The sequence below is a fragment of the Micrasema longulum genome, unplaced genomic scaffold, assembly GCF_059751315.1.
Source record: "Micrasema longulum isolate JH-2025_06_02 unplaced genomic scaffold, ASM5975131v1 h1tg001617l, whole genome shotgun sequence".
Lineage (NCBI taxonomy): Eukaryota > Metazoa > Arthropoda > Insecta > Trichoptera > Brachycentridae > Micrasema > Micrasema longulum.
In genome coordinates this window covers 40,945-57,402 of record NW_028278798.1, presented here as the reverse complement: position 1 = coordinate 57,402, position 16,458 = coordinate 40,945, and the positions used below count along the sequence as shown (strand labels likewise).

The 16,458-nt window shown below is 30.6% G+C and overlaps 1 protein-coding gene across 1 annotated transcript in view; it reads left to right on the top strand.

Annotated features, from left to right (window-relative positions):
* LOC148274600 (uncharacterized) overlaps positions 1–16,458 on the top strand; it is a 35,156-nt gene that overhangs the window by 7,023 nt on the left and 11,675 nt on the right. Inside the window, exons 3-5 of the mRNA XM_088236899.1 lie at positions 702–789; positions 4,156–4,241; positions 12,178–12,285. Coding sequence (XP_088093025.1) covers positions 702–789; positions 4,156–4,241; positions 12,178–12,285 — 282 coding nt within the window. The remainder of the gene's footprint in view (positions 1–701; positions 790–4,155; positions 4,242–12,177; positions 12,286–16,458) is intronic.

The following is a 16,458-nucleotide window of genomic DNA, read 5'->3' as shown; positions in this document are numbered from 1 at the left end:
AAGTCAAAAACATTCCAAGAGTGAATAATCAAATCAACTGTTGTGTAGATTTGATAGTTCACTCTTTTCACAAAGGTGATATAATCTCTGTTTCACTTTTCTATGGCTGGCTGCTTTCTGAATAAATATGTTCAATTATAGTGGGTAATTACATCACAGAACATCCAAAGCTCGAGAAAAATCACATATTTTAATTTTTATGTTCTCACCGGAAATTGGACCCGGAACCTTCCGTGTGTGAATCAGCATCTTAACCACTACACCACGGATGCCGCCGTTATGTGACAAAAACAAAAATCAAAAATATCAAGGGTTAAAGTTTTGAACACCAGTACAATTGTTGATAACATAACACCACCATTCTGGTGGTGTAGCTGGCTTTATGTAAAGGACTATACAAAAAACTTCATTTATGCAAAAAAAAAATGTTTTTAAATTGCGACATAACGCCTTCATCTACTCAGGTCTTCAGTTATAGGGGGACAATTACAGAATTTATAAAATCTTATAGTCCTCTATGTAAATTTAATTAAATTGTAACAACTTGTACCTAGGTATAATTATAGTCATAACTTCTGAACCTATAAAAAGTTTGTTCATTGAAAAAAAAAAATGTCAACTGATTTGTACCTGCATGTTGTACTCACATATATTTGATGAAAGATAAACATTTTTTTACACATGTATTTTTTTTGTTTCAGAATATATCAGTTCTTGTAATTCTGTTGTGCATTTGGAGGATGGGTGTTAATGTAAAAAAATATGGCGACTTAGAAGACGTATATTACGGTGAGATAATATTATTTATAGCAATAGTTTCGCGTGTTTAATTAATAAAAAAGATCCAACTCCCTGTGAAATTTTTTCAAGGATTTCACGAAATCGTTTATATATTTTTATATGCAATGAAATTTGTAGTATGTTGTGGTTTTGTGGGTAGTATCGTATCCATAGAATTAAGAATAGTCCAGGTGGAGCGTAGAATCATATTTGAATACATCGGACTGTGTCCAATAATCCCCCCACTTAGACACACTTTCGCCGCACGCATACTTGAAGTCACCGGGTAATATTGCCAGATCGCGAAGAATATAACCATAACACAAATGTAAGGTAAAAAAAGGGAAATCTGTTAATTTCTCTAACATTTTATTGTGCACTCGGAAACATTGATTGACACAACAGGGTAAATAAGTAAAGGGTTATTAAATTAATGAACTTTGAACTTAAAATAGAAAACAAATTTTATTTGACATGAAATGGATATTTTTATATCATGTCAAATAATATTTGATGTTTTGAAGATAATGTCGGTCTAACGTCCACCACAGAGTTGTTTAATTCGAGATTCAATTTTTATTAGAAGGGTAAAAAAATTTACAACCCTGGCAACACTAACAGAATTTCCATTTTGTTTCTTCGATAATCTGAGAGATGGAAAAAAAATTAAATTTTAAGTAATTTATTTGTTATATACACATTCATTAGCTAATTACACATGAAATGTGATTGCATCCTGTTTCTTTAAGATCCCAGCAGTATTTCTTCACTTTAAAAGGACACAACACGGCATAGTTGAATTAAAATCAGGAGTTGCGTACTGAGCGACGTCTACAAAGAAACTAATGGGTCAAAACGTAAACCTACTCATTTATGAGTAGTTGGGTCGAGTTCTGTTTGATGTGCGTATGCGGTTTCTCGGCTATTCTTAATTCTATGATCGTATCTCTATTATTTGTCGGCCTCGTGGTGTAATGATCAGGGCGTTTTCCTACCATGCAAAAGATCTTGGGTTCGATTCCCGGCATGGTTGATATGAAATATTTACATTGTTAAAAGGGTATTACTAGACTAGAATATTTTATTTTCTCTGGACTGGGTACCTGAAGCGTAAGACTGATCATCTTACCTTCACGTAACAAAAAAATATCAAGATACGCTGCAATTGGTGTACCAATGCAGTGTCCTATGCACCATTAGGTGCAGAAAGGGAATGATTATTATGATAATGATTATTTGATTTCACGCCGTGAAGTGTGTACCGCCATGCTTGGATAAACGAATATGATTATAAACATTTTGGAGAAGGATATATTGGAGTCTAACGTGTCATGGATTATCCCTGATCACTGGTTGACCCAGTTTTTATTAGGTCATGTTGAATTTAACTCACCATTTGTTCCATGTTTTAATTTCGATACTTCCTCAACTCTTCTAACCGTTGATAGTTAAAGAGCAGACATTTTAGTTGATTTGCGCGAGATTCATCTGACTAAATTGTTTTACCTACATACATAGGCAGAATGGTGAATGTTACACAATGTGTAAAGTGGCCACTTAAACTAGCCAATGAGAGATCGTACTCCTTGTAAATGCCAAGACTTATATATTCTTCCACTAAAATGTTTTCCTGTTATAGTCATATTAATTTAACTCCCGAGGGGGCAAGTCTAACGCTTATAAAAATTTGGACAAGCCTAAAATATTGTTGAATAATTATGGTGATACTCTTTTTAATTTAATAAAATATCGTTTATACCTACGTAAGCAATTCCACTTTTAAAAACTATACCAGGGTCTCGATTACAATGGGAAGTTAAGAAAGTTATCTTTAATTGTCTATAAAGTAAAATGGAATTTTCTGTACGAAAACGTATGTATTTGTAAGATTTTTTCGATAATTTTTTTAACATGTTCAATTACAGATACCAAATTCAAATTTTAATGCAAATAAAAGGTACAACTTGTAAACCCGGAAAAATCCAAATCCAAAATCATAAAAAGTGAGATATGAATTTAAAGTTATTCAAAATACAATTGTTTACAACAATTAAAACTTTAGAAAATTTTTAGATTGTCAAAATTTTTGTAGACACAAGACTGGATTCCACCTCCTAGGGAGTCATTTAGATTAACAAATTACAACAAGGATGGAGAACGTTTTTGAAGTCTAGGCATTTACAGAACTTATGACCTATCATTGGCTGGTTTAAGTAGCAACTTTACATACTGAGTTGGTTTTAATTTTCCTGGTAAAACCAACTGGTCCAATCAAAAGTTTAAAAATTGGAGAACTGTTTTCAGGCGTTGTCTAGTATGTGAAATAATTCAATCAGATAAATCTATTCACAACGATAAAGGTTTCAGCTCATTAACTTTCCTTAAATCAGCAAACGAAAGAATCGAAGAAACAGGGATGTTAAAACTTAGGCAAAATGGTAAATTTTACACAGTGTGTAAATTGGCCAACAGCCAATGACAGGTCATAAGCCCTGTAAATGCCTAGACTTCCATACTCCCTTCTAAAAAATGTTCCCTATCCTTGTTGTTAATGGATAATTTAACTTTGTCAGTTCAAATTACGGCTTTATTCGTGAGAATCTGACATTCGGTTTTTTGCAAAAATGCTACCTTTAATTGGGTATTCCAAATTTTGCAATCTCCAAAATAAAAATTTAGGTTTTATTTCACTTTTATTTCTTGACTTAATCATGATTACTTCATCACTTACTGTATACACAATATTTACTGGTTGTAATAAAAAATTAAAATATTTAAAAAAAGTTGAAGGTGTATCATGTAACTGAATATTTTTTGTGATTTGCTGAAAACAAAGAAAAATTTATTTTTCCTGGCTCATAAATATAGTACCCTCAAATTTACTTTGTAAACGAGGAGTCTCTGCTCAAAAATAGTTATTGACATTTTTCAATTTTTCTTTTTCTGTTTGGTCAAAATCTTACCTATTTTTGATTTCAAAATACTCTGAAAGTTAATTTCATGGATAAATAGCAAATTTTGGAGAATTATGGGATCAGAAATGAGTAAAACTTAAAAGGTTTTAACTAAATACAAAAATAAAAATTGAAAACCGTAAATAGCCATTTTTGAAAAGATACTCATAACGATTTTTATAATTTTATGCTTGTAACAATCATTGAAGATAAACCCTTGTAATCAGAGCCCTGAACATGTACATAAACTATATTATTAAGTCTCATATTTTGCGCTTCATTCTGCGCGTCACTGTCGCCTAAGTTATGAGTTTATGACGTGTTCTGTTTATCCAGATATGTATTTTGGTTTAATTGACATTTATGTAAGTTATCATAATGTTTTTTGTCAACTTTAATAACGCCTGTCTGTTTTTTATAGGTGTTCAAATCGCCTATATAGCCATTATAGGAACACAGGCCTTTATGGTTGGGCTAAGTATTATACTGTTCTACGGTGTATTTAAGGTAAGAACAATCATTTTATTAAGATTGGTAAGTACTAGATGTTTTTGTGGATTTTATGGAGAAACACAGAAAACGTAATTTTTCTTGAATTTTTTTCAAATAAGGATGGAAATAGGGATTACAAAAGTAACGTTTAGTATTTGGCATTTAACAAGTTTCCCGGTAAGTATAATACTGTTTCATTTTTAATATAAGCAATGTTGGAAAATTTATGATTCTTTGGTAAAGATAAAGTATAAATCATGTAAATACATATGTTTGTATTTATGTCTACACTTATAAACAACAAAAAAGTTATTAAAAATATTACAACAGAGATGGAGAACATTTTTGAGAATAAAATATGGAACTCTAGGCATTTACAGGAATTGTGACCTGGCATTAGCTGGTTTAACTGTTTACTTTACACACGTGACCACTTTTCAGAAATAAGTTAAATACAGATTCAGAATCAGAAAAAAATACGCATCTAATAAAAATACATCTATTTTCCTAAAATAACCACTACTCTATTATTTTCACTAAAAAATGAGACTTAACTGCACAAAGTCAAAATTACTAAAAATAAAAGGCAATTCTGACTTATATAATTATTACAGACCGATTAAAATAGTTATTTTTTCTTCTATTTCGTTTTTAAAAACATCTGAAATAAATGTACCCACTCGTTTGCGATTAAATTTAAAATCTGCTGGTAATTATAATAATTGATTATTAGGTCGGCGTTACTAGTTTGAATAACAGTAAATGGCCAGTAACGTCTATTTTATTTAGTTGAGTAAAATCAATTGGCATATTAACACTAAATAATAAAAACATTTATTTAATTACTAAAAAAAGGGCGTTTCTAGCTAGAAACGTCTTTTCATTAAAGTATAACATATTTTCTTGTATTTTTTTAGTAAAAACAAGATGAAAGTGTTTATTTTTAAATATATAACGTAAATTATATTAAAATAAACATATGTATTCCGTTAAGGCAAACCACAATACATACAGTCGCATAATAATATACTTAATTGTTGTAGTAGTTTTCACACAGCGAATTTTTCAATCTCCGAGTTACAAAATATTTATTTTCTCAATTTTTTGTTTTATGTAGAAACGTCATTCTTTCTTATGATGGCAGTACCACTGGTTCTAAACGTACATGTAAGTGAGTAACTGTCCTAATGATGAGTAAATCTCAAAGCCGGTAGACATTTGGATGTAAGTTAGTAGTAATAAACAAATCTTTTAAGAAACGCCTGAAGTAATATTTAATATATTGCTTCCCTTCATTTCTATATTTTATTTTTATATTCCTTTTCTTGCCTAGATCCTCTTTCTGTCTCCTTCTATACTCATTACCTAACCCTACATTACCTAATTCTCATGAAATGCGGATGGCAAAAGTGTTTTCTATTTATAATTTTATTTATATTTAGCTCTATCTGCCCAATAACGAACTACTGTGATTTGAGTTTTAAATACATAACCGAATAAATATGATGAGAAAAAAAAAATACTTTTACAAAATAACTTGACGTAATGTTTTATGTTTTGATAAGCCGCCAAAAATATACATAAAAAGAATATACTATTGAATAATTAAATATCTTGAAAATTTTAAGATAAACCAAATAGCTCATTTGAGTTTCGTTTCTCAGTGAGTCTGAAAAAAGACCATTGGAATAATGAATTTTACTTTAATAATAAATTTACATCTATGATACTTCTTTTACATGAAAATCTTATCTTAGAGAGTGTAGTATTCAATCTTAAGATAAAGTGGCTTTTATCCGAAAGATTAATGAAACTGTATGAATAATTAATTACCTACTTTGACTACGTTTTTGTCATGCATAAATGGATGACCTTTAGTAATCTAGTCTCCTACTTCTCGTTCAATAAGTTGTTTGGTTTATAAAGTGTATTCATATTCGATTAAAATTTCAGATTAAGATATTTTTGTAACAGAGAGGGAAAATACTTTTGAGGAAGGAATACGGAAGTCTAGACATTCACAGGGCTTCTTTCATTGGCTGATTCAAATGGCGACATACTGTGTAACATTCACTGCCTTTATTTTCATATTTTCTACCTATTCCACCCGTTTACTCATATGAAGTTTAAGACAGTTAAAAATGCTATCCAATGGACTAAACACTACGATAACCTTAAACAAAGATGTATATACTCTAAGACAATAACTTACCTTAAAACTTGAAAAATTACACTGGAGACTAATTTTATTTAAACCTAAAAAGGCACACGATGACTACACTAACCAGACGAAACATAACCAGGCCTTTTAAAAATATTTTTATAAGTACGGCTATTTTTTTTTATACAAAATGTATTATATGAGCATATTTGGATAAATTACTATTTTTCAAAACATGTATTTCTTTTTACTTAAAATTTAGAAACTAAAATTAAACCTGAAAATTATACAACACATTTAGCAGAATTATAAAACAATTAAAAATAAATGTAAAAAAATAAAATAAAATTATGCAATATTTTTAATTAAACAGGCTGTTTTTAAAACCCTGTCACATCCGAAACCACGATGACCAGTATGGGCAAGAAGACATCATAGCATATTTAAAAAAATATTTTAATAAATAAATAAATATAAAAAAAATAATATTAAAAAAACAAATGGTTGCTTACTTCTGCAGGAGTGAAGCGAGGGGGCATGGCCGCGCGGTCTGTGGTATATCAGACTCCCCCCTCCCCCTTTTCGTTTCTCTCCTGCAGAAGTAAACAACCATTTGCTTTTTTAAAAATATTTATTATTTTTATTTAATTCGTTCTAAAAAAATGTTTTAATGTGCTTATATGTTTTCTTGTTCATACTGATCATCGTGGTTTCGGATGTGACAGGGTTTAATGAACATCCAGTATAACCCTAGTGGGTTTTTAAAAATAATGAATAAATGAATCATAAAAAGAGCTACGTAGTAAAATACATATCAATTTTACATTATAAAAAAATACACAGATATGGTAATTATAAACTGTATAGTGGTAGCGAGCATAAAATAAATAAATACAAGAATACAAATTCAATGAAAAGAATTTGAGATAAATAAAACCATAAAAAAACAATAGGGACTCAAACACATAATGGATAATGACCCAATAAATTATTCAATCATTAGTAAAAATCTTTCTTTAAATTTGGATATTGAGCAGCAAAAGATATCAATAGAGCTAAATTCATTGGCAAGTTTATGTAGTCTCTGAATAGGCGAGTATATAGGTATAATAATTACTACCAGCTTTGTTTATATAAAATAGCGTTTTGTTAGTCTGACGGGTTCGAGTTAAAGGTACGTTAAACGTTATATTGAAACATGTAAACTAGAAATTTTATACGTGTGTTTTTTAAACCCTGTCACATCCGAAACCACAATGGTCAGTATGGGAAAGAAGACATATAAGCATATTTAAAAAATCTTTAAAACAAAGAAAATTTAAAAAAATAAAATATTCAAAAAAACAAATGGTTGCTTACTTCTGCAGAGGAGAAGTAAGGGGAGCGCGGCGCAGTATCAGACTCCCCTCTACCCCTCCTCGTTTATCTCCAGCAGAATTAAGCAACCATTTGCTTTTTTAACATTTTATTTTTTAAATTTTATTCATTCTAAAAAATGTTTTAATGTGGTAATATGTCTTCTTGCTCATACTGATCATCGTGGTTTTGGATGTGACAGGGTTTAATGAGCACCCTGTATATTAGATTTTATAATATTGCCTTGCAGTTTTATTTGAAATAGTAATTTAGGATGAGCTTGTAACTTTAAAAGTTCAATATCTCACAACTGGTAGAATGTAGTCACCAGCTTGTGACAGAAACCCGACGCCATGTAAATTGTTAACATAATATATTTAATGTACCTACCAAAAATACATGTTGTTATCAAATTCGTCAAATTGTAAGTACCTAACATATGATGTCACACATTTATTTCGTTACTTAAAACTTTTCGTTTAATGTTCAAAGCCGTAAAACGATACGGCCCAATTCAATTGATTTACTCACAAGCTTGAAAACATTAAATTTGTCAAAGCTGCGAGACTTTATTTATACACTAGGTACTTTAAATACATTTCGATTGAGGACATTTATTTAAAATATAATTTTATTTGTAAGTAAGGCAATGATTATTGATTTCATTTATAATTTATCTTACGAAATGATTTACCTTTTTCTATTTATTCATTTTATTCAACACTTTATATACATGTTCATTTTATATAAATAAAAAGACTGACATACTGGCCTAAGGCAATTTTTTCCTACCTACCCAAATTCCATTTGCCAATTTATTTTAAGAAACGCCTAAAATGTATATTTTTTAAATTGAACTCCTTCCCTCTACTAACTCTTCTTACAATTTCATTCCTGCACTCATTTTCCACATTCCTTGCCATAATTTAATTGATGTTAGGAGAAATAAAACATCGATAGTCATTTTTTGACAGTGCAGTTTTGACATCGGAATAATTGGATTCCAAAAAAGCAAATCTGCCTAACCAGAACTCGCGTATTTAACCAATGAACGCCAAAGTACATATTAAGTAATTTTGAAACAATACTGTAGCTTTTAACAACCAAGTTTCTTTAGAAAATATTATTTGAACATTATTTTTAATTTCAATTTATATGGTACTTACTTGACAATGTACAAAAAAAAACAACAAAACTTATAATAGTTTAAATAAACGAAATAATAAAAAAGTTTGTTTCGCAGTTGTTGGTCTACTATGTCAAATGATTATACTTTTATTTTGTTTATTTATCGAGTTGGCGTTTATTTTGTTGTAAATACTACAATTAAGGTAGAAAATATTTTTGGCTTAAAATGAACTTTTTGTCATTTGAAATGCATTGTTCGTAATGTTAACTACATTAATAATTAATGATAATTTTGAAATAATAAATAAAACATGTTTTTCAATTGCAAAACGGAAAGGTCTAAATATCTCAAAATGACTTTTATCTGCCTTGGGGTCTTCAAATGTTTAAAACTTTTTTTTTTAATATGTAATTTAGAGCATGCTTTAAAAAAATGTAAAATGTTTCCCTCGGTCGGGACACCCCAGTGAGAGAACGTTGCTTTTAATGAACAAAAAACGCAAAAATTGTAAAAGAATGAAAAAAAAAACAAATTCAGGTGATTAAAGTTTAAAGATATTTATTACTTTTCTTACGCTGGGTTCACACGAAGACAATACAATAGACAAGATAATATTTTCCTGTCCCAGCTCCGTGAACATGCTCAATGACTCAGAACAGGACAATGGGACAATACGATAATTTGATCTTAATTAACAGGCAGAATGGTACAAAAATGAATACACAAGAAGCACGTTATGAGCGAGTTCAGGAAAAAAATTATTTATTGTAATTTACCAATACGTATTGCAATTGTTGAAGGACGAACTAAATATTTTGAATAAATGCGCTGCAGAGACACACCATGCGACCTACTATGCAGCCGCGCGTGGTGTTGGGGTTAATCAATTGTCCTATGGAGATAGCCTGCCAGTCTATCTCTAGGACAATGTATAATTCCAATGTCCTGCTCTCCATATTTCTGTTCAAGCGAGGCTAATTGGTTCGATTCTGGGACAGGATAATATATTATTGTCCTCGTGTGATCGCCACTTAAGATACTATCAAATCTGAAATGTTTACTGTTAACTTACAATATTTAAGTTTGTCCAAATGTTCGTAGACAAAAGACTGGATTTCACCCCCTCGGGAGTCATCAAGAATAACAAATTACAACAGGGATGGAGAATACCTTAAATCAGGGAATATGGAAGTCTAGACATTTACAGGGCTTATGACCTGTCATTGGCTGGTTGAAGTGGCCACTCTATACACTGTGCAACATCCACCATTTTGCCTATGTTTGAACATCCATACTTCTTCCATTTGTTGATTTTAGTGAAGTTAAAGAGCTGAAACCTTTATTGTTGTGAAGAGATTCACCTGACTGAATTGTTGTCAAAAATTGTTTTCAGGCGTTGCCTAGCACGTGAAATAATTTAGTCAGATGAATCTCTTCACAACAATAAAGGTTTCAGCTCTTTAGCTTCACTAAAATCAACAAATGGAAGAATTGAAGAAATATGGATGTTCAAACATAGGCAAATGGTGAATGTTACACAGTGTGAAAAGTGGACACTTAAACCAGCCAATGACAGGTCATTACCCCTGTAAATGCCTAGACTTCCATATTTTCTTATTTAAGGTATTCTCCATCCCTGTTGTAATTTGTATACTGTTAACTTCCGCAAATGATCTACATGAAAATATTGTTACTAAACATGATTTATATTTCAAGTCCTTAATACTTAAAATATCAAATTAATTATCATATCTCATCACCCGACTGTAGTCATTATTTAATTACCCCTCTTTCCTCGTGTATTATGGATGCTAAACGTTAATTTTCGTTCATATTCGGATAAAATTTTATCATCCCTGTCAGAACCGGATTAAGACAGAAGCCTACTAAACTACAACATGAGGCCTTAGTGTTGGAATAAACCTTAATTAATCAAATATATCCCTTTAATTTCTGTACTAGGTATACAACTCAATTAATAAGTAAATACTGAATAAATGTTATGATAAGTTATAAAAAACACTGTAAAATAAAAAAAATAAAAAAATAAGATCTAAATTTATTGCAACAGAGAGGGAAAACATTTTTGCGAAGATAATGTTAATTTATTTATTTTAAAGAAACAAACAGTCGACAATGATGTATTAACATTTTCAAACAAAAAATACAGTTAGAGACATTTCTAAATAAAAATTATACATATTATTAACTTGTGTTACAACAAAAGGATGTGTTTATGTGTATTTGTATGAGAACAAGTGTAGATTAGTGTTTATGTGTATTAGTGTGGGAGTCAGTTATCAGGAGTGTGTATCATTAAATAGTAAGTGGAATCGTATCGCAGCCAGAAATAATAAGTCATAATTTATTTTTAAATGAATTAAGGGGTATGTAAAATATATCAATAAACGAAAAAAAACATTATAGTTAGAGCAAGAACGATAGAGGAAAGAGTGTTGTGCATAGTTAGTGCTCAGTATAGGCATTTACAAGGCTTATGACCTGTCATTATTTGGTTAAAGTAGCCACTTTACACATTGTGTATTCACCATTCTGCCTATATTTAAACATTCACATTTCCTCAACTCTTCCATCTGTTGACATTTGTGAAGTAAGAGCTGAAACCTTTATCAGGTGGGTGAGATTCGTCCGGCTGAACCCATATTCTCTTCTCAAAAATGTTTTCCCTCTCTGTTGCAACAAATTTAGATTAGAAAACTCCCTAGGGAGGAAATCCAGCCTGTCTGCAAACATTTGGACATACTCACAACATCGTTGAAGTTATAATGAAATTAAAAAGTAATTAAGTACAGTAATATCAGTTTTTTTAAAATTTAAATTTGGCGATACTGAAAGTAATTTCACCTTACATTTCCGTATTATTTTTTGTATGTTTATAATATAACCTAATTAACATCGTTTTTTTTTTAATATGGTGTAATTTCTCATAATAAAATAACAATATTTGCCAAAAAATAAAAGACAAAATATTAATATGAAAATGCTTCATGTTCAAGCAAAAATGTTTTATACTTAAAAGTCCTTTTTATATTGCTGATAATGAACAATTTTAATGAAAAATTACTTTAAATATTACAATAAACGTTTCATCAGCTGGAAAAATTGAAGAAATACTGATGTTAAAACAGACAAATAAAAATACAAAGTGAGTAAAGTTATAACTTAAACTTCTAAAAAAAGTTATCATCTGTGAATTCCTGCCTTCCATATTCGTTTCTTAAATTCAAGTTATATGAATATTTAAAAAAAAATTCAAACATTCTATTAATTGTTTTTTTTTTCAGGAAAAATCTACACTAGTGGTCCCTTGGATTATTGGTTGCATTACCTTTATGGCGTTAGAAGCGATGGCAATGGTTTATTCTAATGTTTTAAGGGATCATGTAAATAGGGTGAGTAAATGATGTTGAAAGTAAAGTAAATTAAATGCATTTAACATATTATTCATTATGATGTTAACCTGGAGCTTTATGCTGGAAAGATGTGTCATTTTGTCACCCACTTGACAATAGTCGCTTGGGCATCTTGATTGCTTTGTCATAATGCTATTCTTGAAAACCATCCGACAATTTAATTACAAAGACGAATGAGAAAGTGGCAACACTAACAAATCCGTATTTTGTATGGCTCTCCTGCCACAAATAAACTTTCATTGTTTCATGTCAGACTTCTTCCGTTGAATATTTTGTGTATAGAATATTATGAAGAAATATAAGAAAATGTTTTACTGAGACACTGCAACATGATTATAATTTGCCTTTGACATAACACACATCTACATGTGATTAGACATATTTTATATGCATTTAATGGATTTTAAAAACATATTGTATAATAAACGAGTATATCTCAAATACGACGAGCGATAAAATAATTTAAAAATCATGTTTCTAGTGAAACTTTATTTGATAATGAATTAAAAATAATTATAGTTGTTTTTTTTGTACATTTGTTGATACGTCAACATTATAATATTGATAAGTGTTGCAAATTTTAAGTTGAACACATACTCGTCATTCAAACATAAATGCCGATCGTTTTACAAGAAGGAAGTTTGACAGCTGAAGTTACGATGTCGCATTCGATTGTCAATGTCGAGCGCTTTGGAGCACACGAGATAAAGTCGATTGGAATCCAATCGACTGCATTCGTATGGGTGGTTCAAGAATGCTGTCACTCGTCGAATTACGGAAGTTGCATACGATTCTCAGGACGAGTGAGTCCAGCAAAAGGTCCCCGCATTACATAAGTAATGGCATAAAAATGCAGCAATCTCATATTGCTCGTCCCAAATTACTATGATCACACGCCTATACTAGATTGCTTGTGTATACAAAAACACTACAAGAATGCACTGATTCATTTTAATGATTGTTCAAGTACAAATATTTTAGTACACATGCACTTTTCGAGTAATTTAATCCTGTATAAGACCTTACGCCCAGTGTATAATATAATTATATAGGATGTCTTTCTTTACAAATCAGCTAAAGAATCTGTATAGTTAGCCTATGCTTTTTACTTAATCTAAAAAATCTATCATCTGTCTTTGCTGCTTATTTCTGTTCCTTATATTTTTTTATTCCTTTGTAAAAATTTCTTTTAATTGTAATGTTTATAATGGACTTTGTCCGTAAATAAATAAATAAATAAATAAATAAATAAATAATAAAACATCTACTATAGGCGTATAAAAATCGATATCCGTACAAGGCTGACACAAGCGTTATAGACAAAATTAAAATGGTGTGCTGCATTGTTTGAAACTAAAGATGGGCGTTTCGGTTGTTTATTATAATTACATAACTAACTAACTAACTAACCATCACGCCATTTCCCCGGAGGGGTAGGCAGAGAGGATAGAACGCCACACCACTCTGTCCTGGCACACTTCCTTTGCTTCCTTCACATTCATACATCTTCTCATGCACGCACGTCGATTATTCCGACTTTTCACATGACCACTTTCAAGAATTTGTTGTACTTGATCATGCCATGTCTTTCTCGGCCTTCCTCGACTTCTACAACCAGACACATTCGCATCATAAATCTTTTTAGCCGTTCTTTCATCATTCATTCGCTCCACATGACCGAACCATCGCAAAAGACCTTTCTTAATTTTGTCGATAATGCTTAACTCAGCCTTGCATTCTGCTCTAATTTCGACATTAGGGCACCTATCATACATTGTTTTTCCGCACATTCGCCTGAGGGATCGCATTTCAACAGCATTCAGTCTACTTTCGTCCCTTTTTTTCCAACTCCATGCTTCGCTTCCATACATTAGGGTTGGTACCAGAACTCCATTATGAACTGCTAATTTAGCCTCTTGCGATAGACACTTATTTGCTACGACAGACTTTAAGGCACCATTAACTCTGTTACCGGCACTAACCCTCCTTTCAATATCCTTGTCCATATTAAATTATAATTATATGATTTTCGTAAAACTGTTTTAACTGTTTTAAATAATAACGGGTTTAAAATAACAATTTTATTTATTTTTAACACCTCTTGTTTAAACGTCCAAATCGAATGACCAGCGAAAGAACGACCTAAATTTACGATAATATTTACAGTAAACAAGGAAAACCAAGAAAAGCATCATCATCAATATCATCAGTTGTGCTACAGCCCTTTGTAGACCCTGGCCTCCTCCGAAATTGGCCTCTATTGTCTCAAATGCCCTCATGTCGCTATCCGCATCATCCACCCCTCTTAATTTCGGTCTGCCTCTGCTTTGTCCGGCTGCCGGAGTGGTGTAAAGTTTTTTTTCGGGAGAACGATTATCATTAATTCTGTTTACATGGCCTAACATAACCTTATCTCTAATCCAACCATTGTTATCATGACAGAATCCAAAAAACAGTTAAAGATGTTAACATTCGGAATAATCAGCACGTAGGGTACTCAAAAAGACAAAATAATAAGGCATTTTCAACCCCTTTTTCTACCCATACTAGAAAAAGGCTTATTGGTTTGTTTTTTTTAAAGCATTTCATAGCATTCATTACACTCGTAAAAGTCTTTTAATAGACTTTTAAAAACTTTGATAAAATCGTTTATTTTTTTATATTCGTTCAACACATGTTAACCTTTAAATATCTAAAAATACAACTTTCAATAGAATATCAAGTTCTTTTCACTTTCATATTTTTATAAAAAATCCCTTTGATATTTCTGTAAATGACAAAATAAATATTTTTATATTGTCAGCTAAACGAATTGGGATATTATTTTATTTTTTCATTACCGATTATGGTTGTTTTGAAACAAATTATAATATTTCTTCTAAAATCAATGTTTTTCTTAGAAGAAAAATAAAAGTTTCGGATTTCTAACCTTTTTCCGCATTTCAATGTTTAAAAACTCACTTTAAATTTGGGCCATTAATCTAAATAACACTATTTTTTGTGCTGACACGAAGATTTAATGTGTCTTACAATTACGGTTCGCTAAATATTTTTTCTTTGATCATATACCCAACAATTTACGGGAATGGCGTAATAAAAGGTTAATTAATTAAATGTAAGGTTTCATTCTTTACAACAATGTATTAATTCAAAACATAACACATTTTATGATAACTTTTGATTATAAGTGCCTAATTTTTTTTTCTGACTAGACATTTAGAAGTTTTCGTAACGAAAGTTTTTTCTTATAATTACAGTTTTATGAACTTTTATTTCCAAATAGCAAATTTTTAATATTTTAAAATACGCATTACGATTTGTTACCAACAAAGTCTTAAAACTTTTCGGTGGGACACATTTTTTTATTTTTACAGATTTATTTCATTTATTTATTAACAGTCAAAAATACTACACAATGGACTTAAACACTACAACGACTTACCTTACTACTTGAAAACTTTTACTGGAGACAAATTTAAAAAAGCACATGATGACTGAACTAACTAGACTAGACGAGACATAAAATGACTAGACAATATTAAATTTCTAATGTAACCCTAACGGGTTTTTTAAAATTGTAAATAAATAAAAATTAAAAATTAAAAAATTGATTAATGTTATACAAATTTAGTTATTAACCGGCACTATAAACTATTTAGAAGATATTTCAATGGTTCTTTTTTTTAATTTGAAGATCTTTTATGTTTACGATGGTTTGTGGGAGATCATTGAACAACCTTAGAATATCGCAATTTAATGTTCGCTCTCCGAAGTTATTTGTAATTTTGGGAACGATCAGGGAGCCCCTAGTTTTTAATCTAGTGTTGTGAGTTAAGTGTGGGAAATTGAAAATTGAAACTACAGTTCAATAAATTTTACTACATATAATATTTCGGATGCTCGTCTGATATTTTAAGCGCACAAAAATATACTCACATACTACAAAAAAGATGGAGAACATTTAATAGAGTAGGGAAAACGAGGAGGGCCGATAAACTTTTTGGAACTCACCAAACATGTTCAAACCTTTTTTTAATATTTATAGTAAAGAAAACCCCAGAGCGAGTCTTTTTTTGCGGGGTGGTTACTTTCAGGTAAAAATCCAAAAAAGGAAATCGAGTGCATTTAGTGTTCCAATGCAATGCCCTATGC